Source organism: Crocuta crocuta, unplaced genomic scaffold (genome assembly GCF_008692635.1).
Source record: "Crocuta crocuta isolate KB4526 unplaced genomic scaffold, BGI_CrCroc_1.0 scaffold330, whole genome shotgun sequence".
NCBI classification, from domain to species: Eukaryota; Metazoa; Chordata; class Mammalia; order Carnivora; family Hyaenidae; genus Crocuta; species Crocuta crocuta.
This window is the reverse complement of record NW_027530521.1, coordinates 1055830-1083561: the sequence shown is the minus strand read 5'-3', so window position 1 is coordinate 1083561 and position 27732 is coordinate 1055830. Positions and strand designations below refer to the sequence as shown.

General features: G+C 54.1%; 3 protein-coding genes across 8 annotated transcripts in view; 1 reads left to right on the top strand and 2 right to left on the bottom strand.

Moving 5' to 3' along the window:
• Positions 1 to 13233, top strand: part of CSTPP1 (centriolar satellite-associated tubulin polyglutamylase complex regulator 1) — a 197601-nt gene extending 184368 nt beyond the window's left edge. Inside the window, exons 5-9 of one of the 2 annotated variants that reach the window (XM_077767387.1) lie at positions 4721 to 4806; positions 6747 to 6942; positions 7601 to 7710; positions 10708 to 10771; positions 13059 to 13233. In XM_077767387.1, coding sequence (XP_077623513.1) covers positions 4721 to 4806; positions 6747 to 6942; positions 7601 to 7710; positions 10708 to 10771; positions 13059 to 13218 — 616 coding nt within the window. In that variant the 3' untranslated portion in view covers positions 13219 to 13233. Of the gene's footprint in view, positions 1 to 4720; positions 4807 to 6746; positions 6943 to 7600; positions 7711 to 10707; positions 10772 to 11043; positions 11793 to 13058 lie in introns of those variants that run through there. The other variant, XM_077767386.1, reaches the window with a different exon arrangement.
• A 27-nt stretch (positions 13234 to 13260) lies between these two features.
• On the bottom strand, positions 13261 to 24470 carry ARFGAP2 (ARF GTPase activating protein 2). 3 transcript variants are annotated; one of them, XR_013335873.1, is made up of 18 exons: positions 23777 to 24470; positions 23488 to 23606; positions 22898 to 22970; positions 22242 to 22373; positions 22075 to 22155; positions 21155 to 21236; positions 20793 to 20849; positions 20150 to 20191; positions 19724 to 19776; positions 19156 to 19292; positions 18924 to 19055; positions 16869 to 16997; positions 16655 to 16789; positions 15432 to 15558; positions 15178 to 15271; positions 14938 to 15056; positions 14343 to 14482; positions 13261 to 13798 (listed from the first exon to the last, which is right to left on the bottom strand). XR_013335873.1 is itself a non-coding variant. In XM_077767380.1 (17 exons), exons 1-17 carry the CDS (start codon positions 23846 to 23848, stop codon positions 14462 to 14464), a joined length of 1605 nt encoding a protein of 534 aa, XP_077623506.1. In that variant the 5' UTR covers positions 23849 to 24470; the 3' UTR covers positions 13261 to 14461. The 3 variants fall into 3 exon arrangements, 2 of the variants coding, with proteins under 2 accessions (XP_077623506.1, XP_077623507.1); XM_077767380.1 differs by having other exon boundaries at positions 13261 to 14482; XM_077767381.1 differs by lacking the exon at positions 20150 to 20191 and having other exon boundaries at positions 13261 to 14482.
• A 91-nt stretch (positions 24471 to 24561) lies between these two features.
• PACSIN3 (protein kinase C and casein kinase substrate in neurons 3) overlaps positions 24562 to 27732 on the bottom strand; it is a 21460-nt gene continuing 18289 nt past the window's right edge. For all 3 annotated transcript variants that reach the window (XM_077767384.1, XM_077767383.1, XM_077767385.1), the window contains exons 6-11: positions 27470 to 27625; positions 26754 to 26929; positions 26499 to 26619; positions 26228 to 26364; positions 25699 to 25820; positions 24562 to 25104 (exon numbers count right to left, since the gene is read on the bottom strand). In XM_077767384.1, coding sequence (XP_077623510.1) covers positions 24989 to 25104; positions 25699 to 25820; positions 26228 to 26364; positions 26499 to 26619; positions 26754 to 26929; positions 27470 to 27625 — 828 coding nt within the window. In that variant the 3' untranslated portion in view covers positions 24562 to 24988. The remainder of the gene's footprint in view (positions 25105 to 25698; positions 25821 to 26227; positions 26365 to 26498; positions 26620 to 26753; positions 26930 to 27469; positions 27626 to 27732) is intronic.

The following is a 27732-nucleotide window of genomic DNA, read 5'->3' as shown; positions in this document are numbered from 1 at the left end:
GCTGAGTTCAGGGTGAAGGAGCTGCCTGTGGGACGGAGGGCCCACAGCCTGGGGTGGTTCCTGTGACCAAAGGCAGAGACAGACCGGTAGCCTCCCGCCTGCCTCTTCACAGCTCTTCCAAGATTCCAGGGCCAGATACCCAGAATGTTCATGGGTCAGAGCATTACTTTGGAGATGGACACTGCAACATATGATGCTCCTGAGAGCATCTTTCTAGAAGTCTCTGAGACTTTTCTGCAGCCACAGTCCTCCGAGCAGCAAACTTCAGAACCAGCGCTAACGGAAAAGCTGTTAGTTCTGTCCACCGTTGGGATGACACAACTTGTCAGAGCCAGAGGAACTCTCTCATACTTTTGGGAAGTACAAGCCTTCAGGCTTCTGCTTGAATATCTCTAGCAACAGGCAGCTCACTCCTTCACAAAGCAGCCATAATCCCAGAACTGAGCAGTTTGGAGGTCTTCTCGAACCAAGCTTTCGATCCCTGTGACATCTGCTGAGAGGCAGGCCTTAAGAGTCGGGTCTCAGCCTGCCCTTCCTGCTTAGTTCTCTTCTAAGCTAAAGGATCAAAATGCAGACATTTGTCTGATATCATAGGTTATAGACTCACCACCACTCTGCCCCCCTCTTCCATGACTCCAGCCTATTCCCCTTAAATGGACTGTCCAGAACTGAATGTAGTGCCCCAGTGTCTCCTGGTGAGGGAAAAGGAAAGAGTGGCCCCTCTCCTCCATTTATCCAAATTTTTACCGAGTGCCTACTATGGGCCCTGCACATGCCAGACCGTGGAATCAAGCAACATGCTGAGAAACAGGTATCACCCGGGGATCTTACAGTCCGGGACCAAAGACAAACATGAGTAGCTGGAGGAGGTCACAGAGACCCGTGGAAGCTGGTGGCAGGGAGGCCCACCTCCAACTAGTCTGGAGTGGAGAAGGCTTCCCAAAGATGTGCTCTAGAGGCCATGATGTGAAGAATGAGGGGGCATCAGGTATGCGGAAGGTGGCATGAAGGGCCCGGAGCATGACAGGTCGGAGGACCGGCTTGTCTGAAGGGCATGAGGAAGGAGGAAGCACTAGGGAGAATGTAAGGGTCAGTGTGACTGGAATGCAATGAGGGAGGCTTCCTGTGGCCTCCAGTGCATCCAGAGGGGTGAGGGGTGACGGGAGACCGGGAGCAGATCACATGGACTCGCAAGCCAGGGTAAGAGTGGCAGATCTTGTTCTAAGGTCAATGGGAAGTCCGTGAAGGTCTTTAAACAGAGTTGTAAAGTGGCCAAATTCGCATTAAAAACAAATGTTTTTGTGACCACAGTGTGGATACTTAAGTAGAAGGAGGCCAGGGTCGTTGCAGGAAGCTGGGCAGGTCATCCAGTAGCCCACGAGAAAGACACAGACGTGGGCATCGGCGGTGGCTGTGGAGGTGGGGGGCAGTCAGCAGATTCAAGAGACACGTTAGGTAGGGTGGGATTGCTAGGGCCTCGTGAGTGACCGCTGTGGGGCCAGCAAGGGAGGCTTCCAGGAAGCCCCAGGGACCCTCAGGTCTCTGGCTGAGAGTCGGGGGGGTGGTTTTGCTGTTCATGAAAGCTGAGATCCAGTTGGCCTTTTTGGCAGTCAGTCACACGGCCTGCCATCCAGAAAGCCCCTCTGTCCTCTGCGCACATGCTGCTGGGATCCGGCCACGTGTCCCTCAGAAAGAGAGCCCCTGCCCTGTCTGCCTCTCCCAGCCACCCTGCTGGTCCCTCGTGACCGGTGTCACTTTCAGCCCACCGAAGAGCCAGGGTTGAGACCAGAGCGCACACAGGGCTGAGCCGGCCACGCTCACACGATGGTCCCATGCCCTGTGACGGCTGTGCTCTCCCTCCTCCCCAGCTGCCCATCTTCGAAGAGGCTGCTTAATGGTCATAGTTCAGAATGGCCTTGGACAGAAGGCTGCAGGCCTTCCAGTTCTGAAGCTAGAAGGCCGGGCCTGTTTGCAGCTTCTCGTCCTCTCTGTGGCTGAGAGAGGAAGATGCTTATAGCAAGTGGCTTCAAAGCCCTGGTGTGGCAGGGCCTGTCTCGGGAGCATGCTGATTAGCAAGAATTACTACTTCTGGAATTGGACAGCGGTGGCGGTTGCGCAACTTTGTGAATATACTAAAACCCACTGTACACTTTTAAAGGGGGGAATGTTATGGCACTTGAATTGTATCTCAATATAAATGAAGAAATAGATAAAGAAAGAAATAGTACATGGAGGTAATTGCCATAAACAGGCGCACTGGGTCCAGGTTGATGATAAGGAAGAGAAGCCAAGTAACATCTTCAAAGGCTTCGGCTCCCCTTTGTGGTTTCCTGCTTGGGGACGTTCTCAGCCCAGTGCTCTTCCATAGTAATTAACTTCAGGCCATTCGGGTTCTGAGCTGTCCTGGGAGTAGGGCAGGAAGGAAAGGTCACTGGCTTCCCTCCTCAGGGACCTTTTTCTTCTCTGCTGAGCCTGGACGGGAAAGCGCTGGGGTGGCTCTACCCGCCGGAGTGCTCTAGGGGAGCTTGCCTCTTCCTCTGAAGTTTGGGTGTCGTTCCTAACTCCGGTCTGCCCTACCCCCCTTCTCTCTGCCCTCTTTCGCCTCTCCCTCCCCATTCAGATATCCGAATCTGGGCTCTGTGCCCTCTCTCTTCCTTTTTGCCTGCCTGGGTTCTCATGGGTTAGAAGAAATGGGGCCAGCTACCTAGCCTGTGGCTCAGCCTTTGCAAAGAGCCGCTGATGGAGGGACCAGGGCGCCCTCCTGTGACCATCAGCGGCATTGCTTCTTCCCACCCTGTGGCCTTGAATTTTTTCCAGTGAGAATTTCAAAGTTCAACTCCGGTAGTTGGGGCAGTCTTTTTCTTCCCCAAGAGACCATGAGAAATATTAAGGCCTTAAAATATAGGTGAAAAGAAAGAAGGTAAATTAGCCGCATGAGTTAAGGAATAAAATGTTAGTGCCTATATTCTGTATCTTTATTGGGGCGCCTGGGTAGCTCAGCCGGTTAAGCTTCCAACTTTGGCTCAGGTCATGATCTCACGGTTTGTGAGTTCGAGCCCCACTCCGGGCTCTGTGCTGACAGCTCAGAGCCTGGAGATTGCTTCTGATTCTGTGTCTCCCTCTCTGTCTGCCCTTCCCCTGCTCATGCTCTGTCTCTCTCTGTCTCTCAATAATAAATAAATGTTTTAAAAAAGGTTTTTTTTAATATTCTGTATCTTTATTTTAAAAGAGGGAGTGTGACCTAATGGAAAGTCCTATGGCCTGTGGAGTCGAGCAAACTCACCAGCTATGTGGTCTCAGCAAGATGACCTCTCTGAGACTTAGTCCCTTCACCTGTAAAATGTACATAATTGCAAGCCCTATCTTATAGGACTTTTGTGGGAGAAAATGTAATATAGTTAAATACCTTGCACAGTTGCCTGCTATGAAGTAGGTGCTCAGTACATGCCGTCTGTTTCTTTTGTTGTCATTATTAGAACTAAAGACTAGAGGGGCACCTGGGTGGCTCAGTGATTTAAGCATCCGACTCTTGATCTCAGCTCAGGTCTTGATCTCCAGGTTGTGAGTTCAACCCCCATGCTGGGCGTGGAGCCTACCTTAATAATTAATTAATACAGACAGACAGACAGACTAGATATAGGAGCATTTTCTCTCTCCGTGAAGATCTGAAACCAGGGCTAGCTGCCTTCCACAGTTGCTGGGACACCTTACATTATATTCTGTCTAAAGCCCCTCCCCCAGAGGTGAGCGGTGCTGGCTGGCTGTCTCTGGAGCTGATCCAGGTGCCAGTTTGGGGATCCTCTGACACCAAAGGAGGGAGAGACTAAGAAAAATACACAAGAGAGCAGAATAAAACAGTTTTGCAACAAAAAGGAAAGATAAAGCCAGTCGGGCCAGTCAGAAACAGATCGGGGGCCCCGCTCCCCTTCAGCAGATAGCTTTGGCACCCTGCCTGGCACATGGATAGAGCCCAGCAAGTGCTAATTTCCTTCCCTTCCTGTACCCTCTTGGATGAGGCCCTGAGCAGGGTATGAACATGGCCTTGGTCTGATCAGTTAGTAGTCAGATGGTTTTCTTCCCATGAGATGGGAGGGACTGGAGAGGAGAACCCAGGGGGTGGTCCACTTGTGGGAGCAGAGAGCAAGACGGGGCATGGCCGCCACGGCGTCACAAGATGGGGTGTGTTCTTTGACCCTCTTCCCTTGTCTGCCATCTGTGTCCCAGGACGGAGGTGCCTGTAGTTGTTTAGGCCCTTGGTAGCTTATTAAATCTCAGTGCCACTTGCCAAGACCCCTTTAAGCTTCCTGGCTGTTCTTTTTGCCTTTTCTGCTCAGCTGTATTTATTCTGAACTAAATGGTCCTCACTGGAGGATGAAAGGATTTACTGCTTAGGTTTATGAAAAGAAATCTTGGCTGTATTACAGTTGCACCCTCTCCCTGCTGCCCCCGCCTCCTTCCCCCTCACACTCCATCCACTAGCTGGTGCCACAGAGACTGAACCGGGAGCCTATCCTTGGTCGTGTGATCAGTTCAGCTGGGTGGCAGAGCCCAAGTGATGGACAAGTGAGGTGACTGCGGGGAGCTGGTTTGGAGGATCCCTTTCCTGAGTGTCTTGCTGCCCCCAAGAAAGAGAGGAGCCCCAGAAAGAGCTCACTGACATGCTCCCCACCTCCACGCCACCCCCACACACTCTCTCACATTTTCTCTCTTTCCCCCTCAGGATTGTGCTCATGGATGACGCCATGGACTGCTTGATGTCTTTTTCAGATTTCCTTTTTGCCTTCCAGATCCAGTTTTACTACTCAGGTGAGAGCTTTCCAGGGCCCCATGTGGCTCCTGTCAGGGCCACATCTGCCTGCCCCTCCCTGGTACCCTTCCCATCTGGTGCCTGGCACACACGTTTCCCTCCCCCACCCCACGCAGTGGTGTGCTTCACCGTGGGTCACCGGCAGGAAGGACGCCTAGTTACCACCGGTGGTCACAAGATTGAGTCTGCAGAGCCTACCCCCTCAGCCTCCTCAAGTCACCGAAAACTGCAGTGTTTGCAGTCAGCAGGGCAGCAAACCCGTCTGGGCAACAATGACAATGACTAGAACAATGCACACTACTGTAACAGCACGCAACAAATTCATGATTTATCGAGAACTTACTATGTGCCAGGCATAGCACTGCCTTTAATCCTTAAGACAGCCCTAATAGATGGGTCCTCTCAGAGGTAAGCTCAGCAGTGAGGAGCCAAAGTCACAGAGCTAGTAAGTGGTGGAGCCCAGACCTGAACAGAGGGCTCCTTCCAGAGCCAGTGCTCTTAGCCACTGTGCTGTAGCCCTGCCATCAGAGGGTAGGATCTCCCTCGGCCCGACTCCTGTGTGGGGGCATGCATTCTTCCACCCACACAACTTGTGATAAGCAGACACCAGTCCTGTGCTCCCCATACACACCAGCTGTGTCCTTCAGTCCCTCCTGGAATCAGGTGTACTAGAAATAGATGGATAAATACAAATGCACACCAGCTCCCACAGAGCACACAACAACGTCAAATGGACTGTCGGGTTCAGAAATTGCTGACTGTGTCCATAAACAAACTTGTTTAAAATGGACTCTTCCAGTAAACAGAAGGCATTCTTTGGAGCCTGGACGTGGCCTCCCTGCCAACTGGTGGACCCAGCCAGCCCTGGCCTCTCTCAGGCACCACATTCTGTGTTCTTGACGGCAGCCCAAGGGCCTGGTCCGGCAGGGGCTGGAGCCTGGGGTCTTGCCACCTGCTCTTAACAACTGCAGGCCTCTATTTCCCGGTTCCCTGAAGCTCCTGGGCCCCGGAGAAGGAGCAGCCATGTCTGGGAGGTCCTTTCCCTGCCTTCTCGCGAGGCCCAGGACCGGCCCACAGCAGTGTGTGCCAGTCAGCGGGGCGACAGACACAGGTCACTGGTTACTGCAACTGGCTCGACTCCTAACATTTGCAAACACTTCCAAACATGTAACACACGAGCAGCTGTGGCGTCCTCTCCCACCCTGGCATTCCGCCGTGCTTTCTGGAGTCAGGGGGCAGGTGGCCTCACAAGGGAGGTGGGGCTTACCAGTGTAAGTGCGCCCACGATCGCTCTGTAAAAAATATGTATAGGGCGCCTGGGTGGCTCAGTCGGTTGAACTTCCAACTTCAGCTCAGGTCATGATCTCACGCTCATGAGTTCAAGGCCCGCGTTGGGCTGGGAGCCTGGAGCCTGCTTCCGATTCTGTCTCCCTCTCTCTGCCCCTCCCCCCCGCTCATGCTCACTCGTGCTCTCTCTCTCAAAAAATAAACATTTTTTTAAAAGTTTATATAGCATTTAACATGTGCCCAGCACTGTGCTAGGTTCTGGGGCAGGAAGGCTGACAAGGCACAATCTCTACCTTTATACACCATCTTCTGCTCCAGCCAGAAGGCAGAGCAAACAAATTACTCAGAAAATTCATCCTTGGAAAAGTGCTACAAAGAAGCGCAGGGTGCTCTGAAAGTACGTAATAGGGCCTCTACTTGGTCTGGGAACAGCTCCCCAGAGGAGGGGACACTGAGCTGAAACACATGATCGTGTCATCGCTCATGAGTGCAGTGGTCACACGAGGTTGAGGGTCCCTGCTCCCAGGCCACCAAGTGCTGAGCACCGAGGCTGGGGAGGAGCTGAGTTAACAGGAAAGGAAGGATCCGGTGAAGGGATGACGTGTGTCCTCCCTGCCTGACCTGTCTCCCCCCACCCCATCCTGGTACTCAGAATTCCTGGAGAGTGTGGCTGCCATCTATCAAGACCTGCTGGCAGGCAAGAACCCCAACACAGTGATTGTACCAACGTCATCCAGTGGGCAACACCGCCAGCGGCCCACCTTGGGCGAAGCTAGCACGTTGGAGGGAGTAGAGGCATCACTGTTCTCCCAGTGCCTGGAGAACTTGTGTGACCGGCACAAGTACAGGTGGGACATGGGCACGTAGACCCCACCTCGGCCCCAGGAACGGTGGGCTGCTGGCTCTGGAACAGATCTCTAGCAGATGCTCTGACTGATCCTGCGTGTCTAGAGCCCCTGATGGTCGTATATAAATTAGAACAGCGCCATCCACCCTAGACCAGGCTGTGGACCGAACGGCATCCCGGGTGGCTCGCTTAGGGAAGATCACTTCCACTTGGGTAAGACCAGCTGAGACGACCGGCTTGGCCCCCTTTTCCTTCCCGGGAGATAGACTGGCCTTAGCTTTTCAGAGAGAAGGGGAAAACATTCACTATACAAAGAATTCACTCTACAGAGAGGGAGGGTTAAGCTGTCCTGTGTGGCACAAAGTGTCCATAGAGACAGAGCAGCCAGTCGTGGTCTCCCACAGGACGTGGCTGCCATCCACTGCCTCTTCCCCACTCCCCTAGTGAAAGCACCAGTTAGGGAACATGCCAGCCCTTTCTGTCCACAGTCAAGGCCTTGCTTCTGGAGATCTGCCATGTCCCCCAGGGTTTTAGGACCCCCAGGGCAGACAGGGTTCCCTCAGTCCCAGCTTTGGGCATCCTCCTAAGCCGTAAGGTATGGATGAAAAGATGACAGACTTGCTAGTCATTGAATCTGGTATCTGTATTCTCCCTTCCAGCTGTCCACCCCCAGCACTTGTCAAGGAGGTACTAAGCAACGTTCAGAGACTGACCTTCTATGGATTCCTTGTGGCTCTTTCAAAGCATCAAGGAATCAACCAAGCCCTAGGTAAGCCAGAAACAGCTATGGCTAGCCCGTCCTGCTCCCCCAACCCTAAGCCGTGTAGGAGCCCGCCGCTATTGGCAGACGACACGGTCCCGTGAAGGAGGGGGCATCACCGTCTCCACCGTGACTTCTCAGGGCCAGTCTCTGAGGCTGAGGGAGCCAGAACGTGCACAAGAAAGACTATGCCCTCTTAGGCCTCTCAGACCCCCGTGGTAGGGACAGCCTTCCCCGCCCTAGGCCCTGCCCCAACACGAAGCAGCCTCTCCGTGGCAGGGGCGTGCCCGGCCCTTCCCCTGAGAATCCCCAGCTCCGCTCCGGGGAGTGGCCTGCAGGCTGGGCAGACACAGGGCTATTGACTCGGTGGCTTTGGAGATTGTCTATCAAAGAGACCTGACTCCCATTTGTAAGCAGGGCAAAGGTGTGTCTGGGGAGGCCTTTTTTCCCAGCTGGAAAGGAAAAAAAGCAACCCGATTAATCTGAAAGGGAGCAAAACAACGGGGAGAGGGCTGCACTGGCCTGGTTTTTCCTGTCTGTCGTCCGTTCTCTCTGGTTGGCTTCTACCCCTACCCCGCTCTTCTCCCTCTCACGCCTGCTGCTCCCCCAAGGGAAGAGCCACCAGGCCACCAGCCACCAGAGCTGGAGACATTGTTATTTGTCTTGCTCCTCAAGAGGTATCCAGGTGTGTTTGAGGCCCCAGGTACCTGAGTCTCGAAGAACACATAACCTTCCCCTTCCTTCAGCCAGTTGAGGGAATAGGGTCAAGGGAAGGGAACTCTAAATGCCAGCCGTAGTGGGCCAAGTGCCAGCTGGTTGCCTTAGGTCTTACGTGGTATAAAGCCTGCGTGGGGTGGGGGTGGGGGGGNCTGCAGGGGCCGCACACAGGAGCACAAGCCTCAGCCGGACTGACGGAGGGCTCACTGAGGCACCGCGCACCTAGCAGCCTAGTTATTCTGAATTGACGCTTGGGGTGTGCATAAGCCTACGGACCCCCCAGCTAAGTGATGTCACCAAGTCACCAGCTGGACCAGAGTAGAAAGGCAAATAGGACTCAGAAGTCAAGAGTAAGGAGACAGCAGGTGGGGTTGGCTTAGGTTTTCTTTCACACACCTGAGTAACTGAGCGCCCTCCTTCCTTTCCACCAGCCAGCCCGCAGGAAGGGAAAAGGAGAGCGAACTAGCCCAAGATCACAGCCGGGACTAACCCCATGCCCTCGCTTCTTCCAGGGCCTTTAAAAAGGGCAATCACTCAGTCAACCACTTTTTAAAAAAATTTTTTTAATCTTTATTCTTGAGAGAGAGAGAGAGAGACAGAGCGTGAGCAGGGGAGGAGCACAGACAGATAGGAGCACAGAATCCGAAGCAGGCTCCAGGCTCTGAGCTGTCAGCACAGAGCCTGATGCGGGGCTCAAACTCACGATCTGCGAGATCATGACCTGAGCCAAAGTCGGACGCTCAACCAACTGAGCCACCCAGGCACCCCTCAGTCAACCACTTTGACCAATGCTAATGCTGTCTGGGTTATGTGGGAGATGGAGAGAAGCATCAGCCCTCACCCGCATCTCCAGTGTATGAACTAGACATGTGGAGAGTTACACCCTCCTCAGGGTGGAGCCAGCTGTGGAGAGGGGTTGTCCTGTTCCCTTAGTCCTAAGGCACTCCCCCCACACACACATACGTTCATGCACACAAAATGAGAGGGCTCTGAGGGACACAGTTTGAAAACCACTAAGTGAGAGCAAAAGGGGCCAGGAGGCATCATCTGAAAAAGTTCTGGAAGAGTAGGGAATTGGACTGGAGCCAGATGATAAGTTTAAGATTGTGGCTTTCTGGGGATGCCAGCGTTGTTAACTGCCGAGTCTGTGTCCTGACCACCAGTGGGCTTTTCCCCTCAACAGTTTGCTGGCGAGAATCTTTCTCTCTGCAGACTTCAGCTCCCCCTTCGCTCCACTGTTAACAGCTCCAGGGAATATCCAAGACTGTCTCCTCTCGTCATTCCCCGGGTACCAGAGCATTACTTCCTTTGGTTTGTAGCTGAGGGAACCAGCTCTGAGATTTGCTGCCGAGCAGAGACGAGGCAGATCCCCGCCCCCCACTCCCTGCTGGCGGCTCCAGGGTTCATTTTGGTCTGACTGAGATGAGGCAACAGTATTAACCATTCTGTCTCGAAAGTGAGGTCACTCTGATTTGGGGACAAAAAACTAGGTTTCTGGTTGGGGGACTAGCTGGACCATACTGTCTCTGGCTCCTTTTCAGCCAGTACCTGGGGCCTCAAGGAAGGAGCTGAGCCCCTATACAGCTCACAACCCACCACCTAGTCTTGGAAGGGGATTGCCCTGTGTGTGCAGTGACCTTGAGGTTTGGGGATGTCTCATAGCCGTAGCTCTTGTCCAGAGTTAGAGAGGGTAGGCCCAGGTTCACTAAACTGATCTGGAAGTAGCCCCAACTTCCTGCCCCCACAGCAGTTCTCTTAAACGTTTCTTAAGAGCTCTTCCCCATGAACAAGTCACGGGAGTGAAAGATACAGCGCAGGGAGTGCAGCCAGTGGTGCTGTCATGGTGATGTATGGTGGCGGATGGTAGCTACCCTCGTGGTGAGCGCAGCACAGCCTGTAGAGATGGTGAACCTCTATGTTGCACACCTGAAACTAATGTAACAGTGGGTGTCAACTATACTTAAAAAGTGATTTTTTTTAGGGGCAGTTGGCTCAGTCGGTTGTGTCCAGATCTTGATCTCAACTCAGGTCTTGATCTCAGAGTCATGAATTCAAGCCCGGAGTTGGGCTCCATGCTGGGCATGGAGCCTACTTAAAAAAAAAATTTTTTTTTTGTTTAGAAAGAGCTCTTTCTTAAATCTTTTAGATCCCCCCTCCCAGGGTTAGCAGAGTAGGTAGACAGGACAGTGAGGGGCATGGAGGCACCTGCTGGGAATGCAGCTGTCAGATGGAGCCTGCCTGAAAGACACTCAGAGTAAGTTTTGTTCCCCTCCCCCCATTATGTCCTAGGAGCTTTGCCTGACAAAGGAGACCTGATGCACGACCCGGCCATGGATGAGGAGCTGGAACGACTGTAAGTGTCAAGTGGGGAGATGCCGCCCCCTTGTGGGGAGGCGATACCTCGGTCAGACCTGGCAGTGTCCTATTGTGGGTGACGGTGCTTGTCCGCAACATCCCCATCAGTTAGGGAAGGGTTTGGGCACCAGCAGAGGCCTGAGGGAGCCTCTCTTTGAGTCCTTTGGGAATACAGCCCATGGTTTCACCCCAGTGCAAGAGCGAGCATGGAGGTCCTGGTCTCTAGAGAGGAAGCACCTGGCTGCCCTCGGGGCTTCTTCCCTCCTTCAGGCTGGCCCAGATCCCAGGCCTGGTCAACTCGGCCACTGCCAATCCAGAGGCTAGCTGCCTGCCTTCCCGGACCCCTCCCCGGGTTGGCTCTCCCTGGAGGCCCCTCCATCATGCCCGCAAGATGGATGCAGAGAGTGATGGCTCCACCGAAGAGACGGACGAGTCGGAGACTTGAGTCTGAAGGGTCCTGTCCACAACGCCTGTATCCAGCTCCCACCTAGCCCTTGGGACTCCCAGCCAACCTCCTCTCCCACTCCTGTGCCATGCTGCCCTCTGCTGGTGAGAAGCTTGAACAACAGCCCAAGCCCAAAGACCAGCCAGAGGGGTTCTGGTATCAGCCAAGCCAAGCAGTGACCCTGAAAATTAACAGCCTACTCTCCTTGGCCCTGTCAGCCTCTGTGCTTTAGTCAGGCCCCAAGCTGACAGCAGACTGAACAGAGCCCACCAGGAAGGTGACTTGGCTTTAGTCTTTTGCTGACAGTCCCCACATAAGGGTAGTCTCCTCACAGCAGCTCCAAGAAGGGGAGACACCATGAATAACCATGCAGGGCCTTGCATGGTCAAGGGCAACACCAATGATGCAAGTATGGGATGGACAGAAACATGGTGGTCTGCTGGAGGACGAGTCACTACCATGATAGGATGAAGGGTAGGCAAGACGACCATTCCACTTTCAAAAATTGCTTCAAGGCTCCTCTGTGTCTAACAGTTAAATATGTTAAATGAATAAAGTCCCTTGTATCCGGTAAGTGGTGAGTCTAAAGCCACTACACTGAGGAGGGGTTGAAGGGAAGGGGCTAATTTGGGTTTTGGGTGCTGAGTCCCAGCTTTCCTGGAGAGGTGGGGGCCAGAGGACCACTCAAGCCTGGAGACCAGCCTCACATGAACCAAGAGGGGCTCAACTAGGGGACAGGACAGTAGCCTTTCAAAGGGAAGATGCTCACAGCTGGAATGGGCTTTCAGAAAACAAGCTCAGAGGGTTCAAGGCCAGGTTCCATAACTCTAAAGACCCTGGCCCCAAAGGGTTAGCACTGCAGAGTCTTGCCAAAGTGTCATTAAATATCTGCTAACCAACTGCTCAGGATTGGGGCAGTGGGGATGGAGCTGTGGACAGGCCTGAGGAAGACAAGCTTCCAGCCAAGACTGGAGGAAGGTAAGGACAGGTGACCTGCAAGTTCCTTGAATTGGGCAGTTGTCCAGAAAGTAAAAGCCACCCAGGGACCAAAGCAGAGCAGGCTGCCTCCTAAGTTGGGGGGTCACCACACTGCACACACATTGTCCTGGGCTCATCCCTGCCCAGACAACCTCCCTCCTCTTCCCCCGCCCTCTCCCCAGTAGGTTCAGGAACTGGCTCCCAAAGCCCTGGAGTGCCAGGCCGGGGCTGGAAGTTCCAGTCCTACTGTAGCTCCAAGCCACATGAACCTTCCAGCCCATCCCCATCTCCAGCCTCTGGCTGACTGATCACTCAGAAACCCCGGTGTACATCCGAATCATGTAGGGAGCTTGTTTACGATGCAAGTTAACAAGTTCCAGCTTGGGGTGGGGCACAGAAATCTGGATTATGAACACTCCAGAGCTGGAAGGCCCAGGCCCACACTTTGGAAATCAATGGCCAAAAGACCCATGGCCCCCTCTACCCATCCTTTCTAACCATCCATCTCTCGAACCAGTGGTTTACAGCTGTACCCTGAGGACCCCTAAGGTGCCAGATATATTCCAGGAGTCCCTACAAGGGAAAAGAGCTGCCAAGCCAGGGGGGGGTCATGGACACATGGAGACAGACACACACACACACACACACACACACAGAGGCTTTCTTCCCAGATTTAAAAGGGTTCCATTAAGGCTGTATATCTCATCTGTCTTTAAACTCCACTGAGAAACACACCGCAGTCAAGCCTACTGCCAGGGATGAAGTCCTGAGCCTCTAGGCTGCTCACCTGCCCACAGCAGTAGGACTCAGTGGATGAGTTAAAGGGCCAACTAATACCAGCTCTTTCCTCCGCGTGCAACAGGGTGGTGAGGTCGAGGCTGCATCGGACCTCGCGGCAGCACAGGGCCGAGGAGCCAGGGGCCTTTGGCTTTCAGAGAAGAGACAAGCTGGAGGCCCCGGACAGAGTGCCCTCAGCTTCGGCACCGACGCCCTACCCGTATCGGTGGGAGCCCAGAGAGTGAGGCCAGGGGCCTGCACCGGGCTCCAGAGAGGACACTACTTCATTCAGATCAGCAGTGGCTCTGGGCCCTGTCAAGGCTTTATTTGACACCACTCTGTTTCAATACAAACAGTCCAGAAAGAAAGTCAAATCCCTTTGGGGGAGGGAGGGGAGGGAAGAATGGTCTGTGTTGCTTGGGAGCCCAACCCAGAGCCACAGGGGGCAGGGTGGGCCCAGACTGTCAGCACAGCAGGGGAACATGGCACCAAGGATGACACACTGCATGGCCCAGCGGCCAGGGGGCGAGGCGTGCAGCTCTGTAGGTGCCTCAAGCTCTCAGTGGTGGGGTGCTGTCCAGGCCCCCTAAGACCAAGATGACACAGAAGAAAAAAGCTGAGCCCCAAGAGCCTGTTTCTGTCCCTCATGTCCTCTGCTTCCTTGGCCAGCATTACGCTCACAGCATCCAGAGCAGGGCACAGGGCAGATGAGACCCACCATGGCCACACCAAGCAGGGGAAGAAGGGACAGAGGGTCCTGTGCTCCACAATGGATGGTACGGAAGGACTCCGAGACACCCAGGAGAAGTATCCCTCAAGTGATCACTGTAAAAAGGGGTGGTGAGACAGGAGAAGATCACTCGGGCCTCCAGTCTGATCCCAAATGAAACCTTTCGGTACCGGGGAAAGCTTCTAGCCCTTACGAAGGCCCAGATGAAGGTCCTTCCCCTCCCCTGCCCTCGCCTGGCACCCAGAAGAGGCCACTGGAGCAGCCTCCCTCCCCCGGGGGGCTGGTCTATAGCAGAACTCCTTCTAGACCTGCCCACTGGTTCCAGAGGATGGAGGCCAAACCCTAGACCACGTGGAAGGATCCTAGAGCTGGCAAAAAAGCCTTATGCTTCTCACTCTTCCTCCTTGGGGAAGGGCTGGACCCAGAATAAACCCGCCAGAGGAAACCCCTCCCCTCGCTCCCAGTGTGGAAGGACAAGTGAGCAGCAGCTTGGGGGGGCACGACCAGAGGACAGTAATCTAGCACACAGGGGTGACGGTGTGAGGGGAGGAGAATAAAAGGGCTCGGTCTACAGGCTGAGGTCAAGGCTGGAACCACCCATCCCCCTCACCCGAATTCCTCAAAGGCCACCCCACTCACAGACAACACATATAAAGTAACAATTCCTCCCCAGCTTCCACACGGCAAGCGCCCCTGGCCTTGGAATCATGGGGGTTTTGCCGTTGTCGCCACCATATGCCTGAGCCGTGGCACCTGGGTCAGTAGGAACCATAGCGATCCTGGGGAGGGGGGAAGAAAAGACAAAGTCAGTCTCTCACCTGCAGTTCCCCGCAACACACCCCTGCAGGACGAGGGTACTCCGGCGAACCGGGCACCAATCTCACCATGGCAGAGACTGTTTTTTATTTTATTGTGACTCGGGAAAGGGGTTGTGACCAGATCCCAAGGGGGAAACCCTGCCTGACCTCGAAGCTGCGGAGGGAGGGGAGAGAGAGGTAAGGTGGTGACAAGGCTGCGGAAATCCGTGCAGACACGGCAGCATCTGAGGGAGTGGCCGAGCCCTGGTACCAAGCTCAGAGGAAGGAAGCTGCCCCTCCGGGAAAAGAGAAAGCTCTCTGTTGGGCTCAGAAGCTACCCAGCAGCAGGGTCTGGAGGCGGTGGAGGCGGCCAACCTCCAAGCACTACTCTCTAGCGCTTTACCCTCCCGCCCCGGGTCAAGCAGCCCCAGGCTCACCTGCAAAGAATTCATCACGCCATTGGCCAGCACAGCCATCTTCCCGGCCACAGACTTGACACCCTGCTTAAACTGGGCAATGTCAGCTGTGGGGAGCACGTTGCCCAGAGATACGCTACCTATAGAAAGCAAGGGAAAGGGTGGTCCGGAAGCCCTGCGGTAAGCCCTGCCCTGCCCCCAGGGCCCTCCAGCTCTGCCCATGGCCCTTGCCTGGCATGCACCTTATCGCTGGGGCCCTACCTGCTCCATGGGCTCCATCCATGTCCCCGAAGAGGTCAGAAGAGCTGATGGCACTACTACCCGAGAGCTGCTGGAGTCGAGACCTGGCTTCATGCTGTGGTGAAGAAAGGGAAAGGCCTGGAGATCCTTTGGCCGACGAGGCAAGAACTCCTTATCGGCCAAGGCAACCTGGTGCTAAAGCCCAAAGCAGTGGCAAGGAGGAAGCGCTTACTTCACCGGCTGCCTCCAGGCTCAGGGTGGATGACCCCACTTACCTCAGCATCCACCTCCCGCCCAAAGAACATGTCCGATGAGATGGCTTTGGCTCCTGCAAATTTCTGACGTGCTTCACTGGACTCGAGGCCTGAGCTCCGGCTTTCCACTTCCCTTCTGTTTGTGACTCTGAGGGGTGGATGTGGGATAGCTCTGATCCTTCCCATTACTGTCAGAGCCTGGTATTACTAATCCCATTACTAAAGAGGCCAGAAGAAGCACTGGGGATGCTTATGATGGCCCATCTGCCTATGGCTCTGGGACTCTNTCCCATTACTGTCAGAGCCTGGTATTACTAATCCCATTACTAAAGAGGCCAGAAGAAGCACCAGTGGCCTTCTGGGGATGCTTATGATGGCCCATCTGCCTATGGCTCTGGGACTCCTGGGCCCCCTTCCCTGGACAAGGCCCCTCTCTCCTCTACACCGAAACCAAGGCACAGAGAGCTTACGTTCACTCTATCAGGCGGCATGGAAATAGTTTAGAGAGGGCTAGGTTTCTGCCCCGAACCACTAGAGCTTCATCAAAGTCTAGGATGTCCTGATATCACTACTACCGGAGTGCCCCGAGTTGCAAGTGGCCTAACAGTAGAGTGATCGTGTCTCAGCTGGCCTGAGTTTATACCTACTCTTCTGGCATTTTCACTCTCAAACTCATCCCTGCGTGGATATAAAGGCGTGTGGTCACTCCTCTCTACCACGGACAAGCAGCGACACTGGCCTAGGTGCTTTATAAGTTTCATTACTTTTAATCCTTCCAACGGCCCTGTGAAGTCATTACTTATGTCCCCCATTTTACAAATGATTCGCGGGTAATTTGTCAGTTAAACATTGCCCAGAGTGACATAAAATAGGCTTTTAAAAAAAACAGGCTGACGTGGGGGCAGAGGCACATACCCCTGAGCGGTCAGGACTGAAGCATGAGGCCCCTCTTGCCAGAAAAACAGATCTTGAACAAAAGAAGCTGCTAGGCTTTCTGTGATGATAAAGTAAAACTCAAACCAAAGCCTGATTCCTGCACTACCTAATCTGGTAGCCACTCGCCATATGTGGCTACTTAAATTTATTAAAATTAAATTAAAATTTTCAGTTCTTCAGTTACAACAGCCACATTTGAAGAGCTCAGTAGGCACATGCTTAGTGGTCACCACACGGGACAGTGCAGGCACAGAATTCCCATCATCACAGAAAAATCCTACTGGACAGCATTGCCCCGCCCACTCCACCTTTCTGAAATGGGCCGGATGCTTGAGACGGTCACTTCTGGCTCCTTCTCCTCCATCCTGTCCATACCCCAGGCGGTATCTGTATCCCAGCGGGAAGTGAAACTTTCCCCCAAGGAAAAGGGGTTGTCCTTGTACCTAGTGAGACAGTAGAGTAGCTCAGAGAAGCCTGATGACGAACACGGTGGCCAAGTCTGCACCCCAACAACAGCCTTACTTTGGGGGTCCAGAGGCGAAAGTACCAACATCATCAAACAAGTCCAGCTGCGAGCGGGAGGATTTTGCACTCACGGGGGTTTCCTGCTCGATCACCTGCATCTCAGACAGCACCGAGTGGGAGACAGAGCTGTGGAGACAAGCAGAGCAGGGCCCAAGGGCAGGCGTGAGCAGCAGTGTCCCTACACAGGAGAAGTGTCACTATACAGCTTCTGCCAAGCTGCTGGCAGAAACCTAGGCTCTCTTTTCTTTCTGTCTCATCACCCAGAGCCTTCTCCCCCTGCCTGAGCGCAGGCACAGGGCCAGAACCAGACCCCGCAGGGAGTGCTAGGAACCCTGCTGAGCTGAGCACACCCTCAATGGTCCACACGTCAGCTTTGTTTTCTCACAGGAAGGCTTCCCTTGCTAAGCACCGTTTGCCTGTTAGAATTCTGATAATGATGTGCACCAAATGAGCGCTCTTTTGCCCTTAGAATCAACTCAACAGACTTGCTGCATCATGAGCCGTATCCTTCACCCAGATGGACACATACACATGGAAAAGATGAAAACTGCCCCAGAAACAGGGAAAGGAGTCTGACGGCATCAAAGAATGAGTCCTGAGTTATCCTAATCCCTACCCCACCCTGCCTTTTTTTTTTTAAACATGAAAGTATTTCAAAGTACAGTGCCTGGCTGTATGCGCTCAGCCCTGGGGCTGCTGTCTGGTGCCTCAGTGAGAAGAGGCAGCGAGCTGGGCAGGCAGTACTAGCTCTTCACACCTCGCTTCCGTCCTGTGTCCTGCTCCACAGAGACATTTTAAGGATTAATTTCACTTAAATAAACTTATTAAAAAATACCTACAGAAAAAAAAAACCTACAGCTTTTAGATGGCAGAACCCCAAAGAGTGAATATTTTACAATAGAGCTTTAAATAGAGTTGGCAAGGTTTAAATAAAGATTCTATTGCACTGCAAAAAAGAAAAACAAAAAAAACAGCTGAAAAAACTGTTCATGCCCTTTAACCCAGTAATTCCTGTGACTAAAACAGGGAAGGGGAGGAGACCTAAAGTCCTTTCTGGGATTAAAAATGTATGTTTCCCTGATTAGCCGTGGGCTACACAAGTAGCACACAGACTGAAATGGAGTAACTTAAACCTAACTAGTACATGTTCTGAAAGATGAAGCAGAAACAGCCAGCCTTATCTTCCTTCAGACAAGTGGACTACAAAGGCCCCAAACACTGAATTTGAACTATGTTCAAAATCTAGTTGTGCCAATTACTAGATTCACAGGCTTCAGACAAGTTGCTTAATTGCTCTAAGTCGATTTTCTCACCTATAAAGAAATAACAATACCTCCTGCACAGGTCTGTTGTATTCAAGTAAATAAGGCCAATGGCAGAGCTCACACCTCCTCAAAAGGAAGAGCCACCACCTAGCACAAGGCCACTGCAGCCAGGACCGCTGCCCCAGCGCCGTCCGATACTCTGATGTTTAAGAGATGGAAAGTCTAGTGTTAGTGAAACCTCTAAATGTGAGCTCTTAGTGTAGAGCAAACAAAATGCATAAGAGAACTGGTTTGCAGTCTCTGCTTTACTTTTAAGAAACCACAGCCACACAAACCCAGGGGTTCTGAAACAGGCAGGATACTGTCAACGCCAAAGGGCACTGTCTGGGGGTATTTCCAGATGTGAGCGTGTCTGGCAGCAATGGCATTTAGTGGACAGGGATTAAGGATGCTAAAAGCCTTATAATTCTTAGGGAGGTCTTAAAAAATAAAGAAATAGCCCACCCAAAGTGCCATTAGCACCCACACTAGGCAACACACCCTACCCTCTTGGGTGTATCAAAAAAAGCATCTGATCCTGTGTTTCTTCCATTTAACAAACACTAACTGAGCACATACCTGCCCTGTAACAAACACTGTACTCGGCACTTTAAGACAATAAGCAGAACCATCTATCTGTTCAGCTTCGCAGGAAGACTGAGCCTAGAAATCCAAACTGCTGGGAAGAATTTGCGGCGGCTCCCAGGAGAACAGAATTTCCCTGCCACACCCCAGCGGTGAGCCTCACCTGCGGGACACCAAGCCCATGCCCAATCTCTCTGCCTGTTCTCGCTTCTTCCCTTCCAGATTCTGTAGCTTCTTCTCTTCCTTCTTACGGTCAATCTGGAGCTCCTGGTAGGCCAGGCGCATAGAGGCAACCCTTGGAGGGAACAAACATGTCAGAGGCAAACACCCATCGTGACCTGTCCTGCCGGCCCCCCAACACCACGGGAGCTGAGGCCCCTCTGGCAAACACTCACATGGACTCCTCAGCCTGTTTCTTGGCGTCAGCTGCCTGCTGCTCACGGAGCTTCTCTGCTACCTGGGCCTGCCGCTCTATCTCACTGAAGCTCTGGCTGCTCACCTTCTGGGCCCCGAGGCCTTTCTTGGCACCCAGCTGGGAGGAGAATCATGGGATGGGGGCCTCGCCAACCAAAATGTCTTTGGTTTCCTCCCAAGCAGGGGTCCTCTAGCCACATCCACAAAGAAAGCATTCCTTCTTAAAGTTTAGGTAAAAACCAGGACCCCAGCCAGCGTAGTCAAGAGGGACAACAGTGGTTCTGCAGGAGCTGGGCATGAGGTAGTTCACACGAGAGCGGAGGCCACGGGGCTGACCAGGCTCGGGATGGGCCAGGCACTCAATGTGCACAATCTCACTCTTCCCAGGAGCCCCCTGAAGACGGACATCTGGACAGCCCTTTCACAGATAAAGTTCAGAAGAGTACCTCTGCTAAAGTCATACAGCCAGTAAGTGGCAGGGTCAAGGGGTGAATCCAGGCTATTCGATGCTAGCTCCTAACCACTCCCATACTGCCTCTCTCCACCTACCCCTTTCTTAGCTGCTGCTGGCTTCTTCTTGCCAATGAGGGAGGTTCTCGGTTCTGTGTGAGAATGAAGATGGGGCATGAGTGAACACAAAGGGAGGTCAGAGGTAGCAACTCAACCCATAACATGCAGCTTCTTGGCGACAGCTTCCCAAGAACAGCTTCAGGCGGAGGAGGCAAAGCTGCCACCCACCAGTTCCAACCAACGGCTCTAGGATAGTCCAAGCCAAAGACAGACAAAGTTAGGGGAGGTCACAGACTCCCAGCAGCCAGAGACAAGAACCTAGACCCAAAGCACCAGAACGGTCACGGTCCCTGAACCAACACAGAGACTACTAGGCAAGGGGCAGATGTTAAATGCCAGCTTCAGCTCCTACAGCGGGGAGCTAACATGCAAGGCGCTGGGATCCCCAAAATAGCTGCTGGTTACCTCTGGCAGGAAGGGCCCCTTTAGGTGACAGACACATGGACTCTAGAGAAAAAGACTCGCAGCTAACAAGAGGCCCACCCCGGAGCCTTCGTATGACTCCCAAGCCCAGAGGCCAAAGTGCTTCCCAGAGGGCTCTAGAGTCTCACTTTAGACCAAGCCATGCCATCCTTCTTGTGGGGTCAGTTTTGCAGTCATCCTGTTAGCTTCCCACCCCAACCCCCAAGAGTCAACAGAATAACGGAGGTCAGCAAATAGACTGTCCAAACCTGAACCAAGACTGCAGAACACTAAGGAAAATAAAAAAGAGCTGAAAGACCAGAGACAGGCTGAGAAAGGACAGTGTGGCCTCCAGCTGTGAGAGCTACACCCCTGTCCCATGAAATGGACCAGACAGGCCAATCCTGCCTCAGACCCCAGGCCCTGTACACCAGCTTACAGGTTCATCAAGTCAAAGAGCCTGGTGCTAAAGTCCTTACAGTTGATGCCGCAGCCACCAATCCGATCCCAGTCCCAACTCTAGAGATGTCAGATGCTCAGTCTCCTGGGGCATCAGTCCACATGACCAGGAAGCAGCAGATCCGAAAAGATCCCTAGAGGCCCACCCTCTCCCAGTCACCCCACACCTGCCAGGTGGTATACTGACCTAGAGAGGCTTTGGGTGAGGTGCCAAGCAGGTCCATGTTGGGGCCATGCTCCGGCTCTGTGGATGCAATGGTGGGATTAGGTCTCCAGCACAAAGCTTGCAGTGACCTCCCATTAAGGGAAGTGATGGGACAAGAATAGGGAAGACTGGCTTTCCTCAGCTTGCTAAAAAAAGGAATGCCTACCACTTCCTCCAAGGGACTGAAATGAATCCTAGTCCACTGAGAAATATAAAAACCCTCCCCCACCCCAAACACACACACACACACACACACACTCATCCCCTTGGCCAGGTGTCCCCTTCTTAGCTCCAAGTCCTTTGCCAAGACCAGGACAGTTGGGTGAAATGCAGACTGAACTCACGTGCCAGGCTACTGATCTCTGTAGAAGGGGCTAGCTCCTGGGTCTCTGCTAGGTCGGGGCCTGGTCCTTTCCAGGCAGGGGGCTGAAAAAGAGGCCAGACCACAGATGCTTTGATGAGCTGTTCCTACTGGCAAGGAGTGTCAAGAATCTGCAGGTACCTTGTGGGTATAAGGCCCTCCTCCAAGCCCATGAGAAAAGGAGACTGGAATTTAGTGAGTAAAAGTATAGCTTCTATGGACTATGGAAGAAAGAAACAGGAAATGAGCAGTCACCTCCATCCCTCCACCCCTCCACCATTTAGAGCCAGAGCCCATTCCCCTAATTTCACGACTAACAACTACTAGGCACTTAACACATGCCAAGCATAAGCCTAAGGGCTTTTCACATATAAATACATATAATGGTCACAACAAACCCTAGGAGGTAGATACATCTCTGTTAGAGACTCAGGTTTTAACAGGTAAAGTGACTTAGCCACCATCCTAGAAATGCTAAAGGGAGGAGCAAGAATTCAAACTAAGAGAGTCTGACTTCAGCTCCCAGTGCCAGTAGATGGGAAACCCAGGGGTGGGTTGCTGGTGAGGAAACCCCTTCCTTGCCCCCAACTGCAGTACCTTTCCTATAGGGAAAGAATCCAGGAAAAGTTGTCTGGAGCTCCTGACATCTTTTGAGACTTTAAGAAGTGGGTCCTCCCCACTACTATCCCTGTTTATAGGGGTCCATTCCTTGGCAGGGCCATACTGTACGCCTACTCATGAGAGGAAGAAACATCTGGATCTACCAAGCAGTGGGCCCCAGACATTCTGTCTGAATCATTACACCAAGGTGAATGGACTCCATGCCATGTTCACAGAAGGCCTTGGCCTTGGTAAGTAAACCACCTGCCAACATCATGAGAAACATTCCTTGTGGGCACTCACTTGAGTGTGTTCCGTGAAGAAATCAGAGTCCTTCTTCTCTGGGGAGTGACTGGGAGCACTACTCACATTGTCTATCCAAAGCTAGAGGGAAGAAGACACCCTTGAAAAACAGGACTCTGAATATTCCCACTCACCCCATGACCCTACCCCAGGGAACAGGCACTCACATCAGTGCCATGCCTAGCCAGGGCCGCACTCCCCAGTTGCCGGATCTTTTCCCGATACATCTGGGCAGCTCGGCTATTATACTTGGTGTTGGCATCACTGGCTGTACATCCATGTTGGCGGAAGAAAGCTGTCTGGAGAGCAAAGAGAGGAGGGCGTGCTACAGGTGATTCCTCCAGAGCAAAAGAGGCACCTCCTTGTAACAGCCCAATTATTATTTATACATGATAATACACTCTACCAACACCAGCAGTTTTTCACACAGGTAAAGCTGCCTAGAAATTCCTGCAGAAAAACAACCCTCCCATCCTCAGACATGACTGACTGAACCTCAGCCCTCACTCAACCCTGCCTGAAGACAGCAAGCTATACCCACTGTGGCCATCCTTCATCCAGGCTCACAAGACCTGGATGACTGTGGAGGCCCCAACTCCCTTAGCCTTTCCCCCAAGAACATCTGTCCAGTTTGGTTCCAATCCAAAGCCTGTTTGAGGAGAACAATGACCAATTTCCAAGCTTAGAGAATAGAGTACAGTGTTGCTATAGACCGGAAAATCCTCTGAAAAGAGATACTGACAGGGGCTCCTAGGAAGACACTGGAAAGTTAGTACCCAAGCAGAAGACCGGGGGTGGGGACGATGGTAAGAAGGAGCTTTACCGCATTGGCATTCCCGCCGACCTGCATACACCTCAGCTGGAACCAGCTCCAGTTGGAATCCAACTCTGTGGACCTGTGTGCAAGGGCTGCATGTCACCCACCAGCAAGTATCAGGCAGGTATCCCCTGGCCGACCCATACCTGTCATTTGGCCTGGGGCTTCAGTAGGCGCCCAGCAAACATTAATCAGCCACCACCCTCCACTCTTAAGTTTGCTCTTCAATTGTCTAGTCCAAAGAGTACTAATTATTGTCCGGATCCGAAAGGAGGTCGAATTCTCAGGCACTCAAGCTTGGATTTGGCTTTCCCCCTAACGACGGTCATGGTCTCACTTCAGACATACTCCACCAACATTCAGCAACAAGGTCAATGCAGCTAACTTTTCGCCTCAAAACTAATATTCTGAGTGTCAAGTTTAACCAACATAAAAGATATTTTAGCCCAGACACGGAACAAACTGCCACACAGGCGGCTCCCTCCGGTGCCACCCCTCCCTGGCCTGGCGGTCCAGTCGAGGCAGCCACTCTCCCTTGCTGAGCACACAGCCCCGGCCGGCCCGGCAGAAGCACAGCAGCCAGAAAAAGACCCCACCTGATGAAGCTGAGATGAACGCCCAGGGAGCGGTGCACCCCGGAGCAGTCAATGCACAAGAAAACACCATATGTGATGCTGGCCCAACTCGGATTCTTGGCGCCACAGTCGAAGCAGGCCTGGGTGGAGGAGACGATGAGCCAATGGTCAGGGGCCCCGAGTCGAGGCCGGGCGCTGACACGCCAGGTAAACAGCCCACGTCCGCCCCTCTCCCTCCCTCAGGCCCCAGGGGGGACGGGAGAGTCCGTCTCCGCCGGCGCCGGACCCCACACGCCTCCCGCTCGCGCACCTTGTTGGTCGGAATCCCGCGAAGCCGCTTAAAAAGGGTCTGGATTTCGGTCCTGCTCGGTTCCGCCGCCATTTTCTCTCCTTCCCAGACAGCAGCGCGACCGACGGGTCCCGCCGTGGGCCAATCCGCGGCCGGGAAGGCGGGGCCCCGGGCCGGCTCCAAGCAGTGCCCCCCCACCAGCCGGGGGTGGAGCGATTTGTCCCGATCTGGGCCAATGAGCGGCCGGCGGAACCGGAGCGGAGGCCGCAGCAGCCCCGGGCTCTACAATGGTCGCCGGGCCCACGCCGCGCCATGCCAGGGGCCAATCCGCAGCCAGGGCGGGGCGACGGCTCGAGGGCGGGCCCAAGCCTTGCCCCAGAGCCAGCCGCACGCCCAGCCACCCCCGGAACGTGGTGCGGCCTCCTAAAAGGTGAAGGCTGCCGGGCTGGGAGCCGGGGGGGGGGGTCTGAGATGGGGCCAGTACCCGATGGATGAGTGATGATTAACAGTCCTACCAAGCACTCATGGTCCCACCGGCCTGAACGGGAAGACAGACTGGCTGGGCTCCCGTCCAGCCCAGAACTCTACTCAGCCTCCAGCCTTGGCGGGCACACACCAAGCCCAATCTTGAGTACATCCCACCCCAGATTAGGGTCCCGAAGTTCCAGAACAGATACCAAGCTGGCAAACCTTTTCCCATGACATACTCTTGGCCCACAGACCTCCCCACTCAGTGCCTCTCTCCAGATGACCTCCGCAGTCTGGCAAGGGTGGAGGATCAGAAAAGATGCACACACACCTGACAGTGCTTTTTTTTTTCTCTCCAACTTTAATACACACTAAAACAAGTCACAGGAGAGTGCTGCTAGCCCAGAACTACACTCACCACCCCAAGACCACCCCAGGAACCCCAAAACACTGAGACCAGGAACTGGGTCCACAGCTCCTGGGGGACCCATGCATTCCTGGAGAGGCCCAGGCACCCCTGAGCGCTTCTGTCACCTCCTGACCTCCCCATCTTCCCCTCAGGCTAGACTCAGTTGGTCATTCCCTACCAGTCCCTTCCTAGATGCAGGCCGCTCCCCTCCCTGGATCCCAGGACTTCCTTCCTCCTCAAGGGACAGGGGGGCAGCAAGGGGCACCATGGTCCAGGGCCCTTGGGTCCGGCTGTCCAAGAGAAGCTGGGCTCTGACGCAGGGTGGAGAAATGCTGCAGAAGGGCTGTTAGGGCAGATCAGGCCCCCACACACTCCACGTAATTGGCAGGGTACAGACCAATGCGGCCGCTCTGCAACTGGCCCTGGCACCAGCCCTGCTCATCCTCCTCGCTCATCTTCAACAGCTCCTCCCCTGGGGGAAAGGGGATTAGTCACTGCCAATTGCCCTGGCCCAGCTCCGCTCCTGCAGTTGGGTCAAGGACTGAGAGAGAGGGGGCAGTACGAGAACCCAACTAGAAGAGACCTGGCGCAGGCAAAGGGAGGTCAGAGTCAGCAAGCCGCTCCACCCCAGACCCTAAATGCATCAAGCAGGCCCCAGCTGGTGACTTGGAGAGGCAGGTGAGGGCTCAGAGAAGACACTGACTCCTGGGGGCTAGACCCAGAGTAGCCTGAAGAATCAGAGAACAGGGGCACCTGGGTGGCTCAGTTCGTTATCCATCCAACTCAGTTTCAGCCCAGATCATGATCTCCTGGATCGTGAGTTTGAGCCCCGTGTCAGGCTCTGCACTAGCAGCGTGGATCCTGCTTGGAATTCTCTCTCCCTCTCTCTCTGCCCCTCCCTCACCCCCTCCCCCAAATTAATCAATAAACATTATAAATAAGAGAGAGAGAATCAGAGAACTGGCCCTTGGGAAGTAGACGGCTTTCCTTTCCCACACCCCTGTTATAAAGGAAGGGAGAGGGAAGCTAGAGCCTGGAAAGGAAGAGGAAAGGGGTCTCTGGGTACCTGCTCGGAAGCTCAGCTCGTCAGCTTCCTGGCCAGCATAGTCATAGAGTGCCCGCACCCGCACCCCCGTGGCAGCCTTCCGGGTAGTCTCCTCATCTGACCACTCCTCATCCTGCCCACCGCTGGAGAGGGAGACAGACAGGGACAGACTCAGGGCATGAGGATTACCTTGAGCAAGAGAGCCTAGGACTCAGGGCCAGGGGCTCACCCTCTGGAAGAACCCCAGGGGAGGCAGGCGGGGAGGAACCGAAAAATCCCAGTCTGAGTTCTGCCACACATGCCTGTGAGCTCGGCGCACTTCCTGCCACACAGGGCTGATATGAGCAGTAGATGAGAGGGAACGTGGGAAACACCTGGAAAATCTACATCACCATCAACACGGGCATCCTTATAACTACTAAGTAGGTCCTAAGGTTCCTGGCACCAATTTTCAGTCTACTTTGGGCGTGAGAGGAATGAAGGGAAGGAGACAGAGGCAGGGCAGGGGACTGAGATATTTCCTTCCCACAGCCAGGTCTCTGGCTCTTACCTTGGGGACCCCGGGGACTGGGGCGGGGGTGCAGCACCATCTCTTGTGGGCACAATGCTGGTCAGAGTAACCTCATCAGGGCTCCGGCCACCTTTCTCCTTCCTGCTGATCGTCCTCTGGGTATCCAAGGACCACTCCTGTGGGGACAGTGCTTAGAATCAGCCCGAGCCATTCACACCTTCACCTACTTCACCCCAAGCCCTAGCCTCCCTCCTCAGGTCCAGGCTGAGCCCCCCACCCCTCCCAGCTCCAGCCAGCCCAGAACACATACCTCAAACTGTGGCCAGTTCATGGCCATGCCTGGCCCGTGGGTGCTGCGCCACCAGCGCAGATCCTCCTCGTCACTGGCTGCCTCGATGCCCTGATGCAGGTCTCGGTGGAGTTCCTGAAACCTGCGACCCAAGGCACAACCTCAGACAAAGGAGCCCCAAGCCCTGGCACCACCCCCAAACTCATTCCACCTGGCCAGAGCCTGGGGGAGATGGAGGAGACCCAGCATTGCCCCTGATTTCCTCGCAGGCCATACCTCTCATTGCTGGAGAGGTCGAGGTGCTGGTGTATGGTAAGCAGCATATCCTTGAAGAACAGAAGCCGCTGGCGCTCCGCGGCCTGGCAGGTCTCAAAGGCCTGCTCCATGTCTTCCATGTAACGCGGGGTGTAACGATGCAGCTCCGCCAGCGTCTGCTCATACTGGGTTTTCACCTGGGTGGGAGAGGAGGGGCCCGGTGAGGACAAACCTTCTTCCACTGAGGACTCCAGCCGTGTTTACGGAGCGCCCCCAGGAGCGAGACCCTGGGCCAGGCACCAGCAGCAATCAGTCTGCAGACCCAGCTCATGCCCTCCAAGACCCTAGTAGCCTAACAAGGGAGGTGATACTTGGGCACAGCAACTTTGAGAGTCTGATGAGTGAAGATGCAGAGTGAGGTGAGGGCAACCTATGGGGGAGGTGGGAGAAATGGGGAAGGCTTCAAGGAGGAGGTAGAAAGGGAGCAGCAGATACACAGAGTTGGAGGAAAGGGTGCTTTGGAAGAGCAGGCCACACGAGAGCCCGTCCCAGGCAGGATGCAGTGGAAGGAGCTGCAAAGTCTCCTCAACTGCTAAGCTCCTCCCAATGCCCGAAACTGCACCGCTTCTTTCCCTGGGTAGAGCATCGTCTTTTCTTTGGCTCCTCTTTTAAATGATGATCTGGAGAGCGGGTGGCAGGTGAGGAAGGCTGGGAAAGGCCCGCCGGCCGCCGGGTACCTTCTCAGCCTCCCTGGTGCAGCGCTCCACCCGCTCCTGCAGCTTGCGCAGCTGCTCCTGGGACACGGCGCTGTCTGCCTTTGCGTGGCTCTCCCGAGTCTGGGCGGTCTTCTCCTCCTTCCGGGCCGCATGGTAGCTCTTCTTGGATGCCTCAACCTGGCACACATGGGGACAAGTCCGGACCCTGCACGCCAAGCCCTGGCCCCTGGTAGCCCAGGGCAGATTCAAGAAGGGACCCATTCCCACCCCCTTAGCACTCCCTC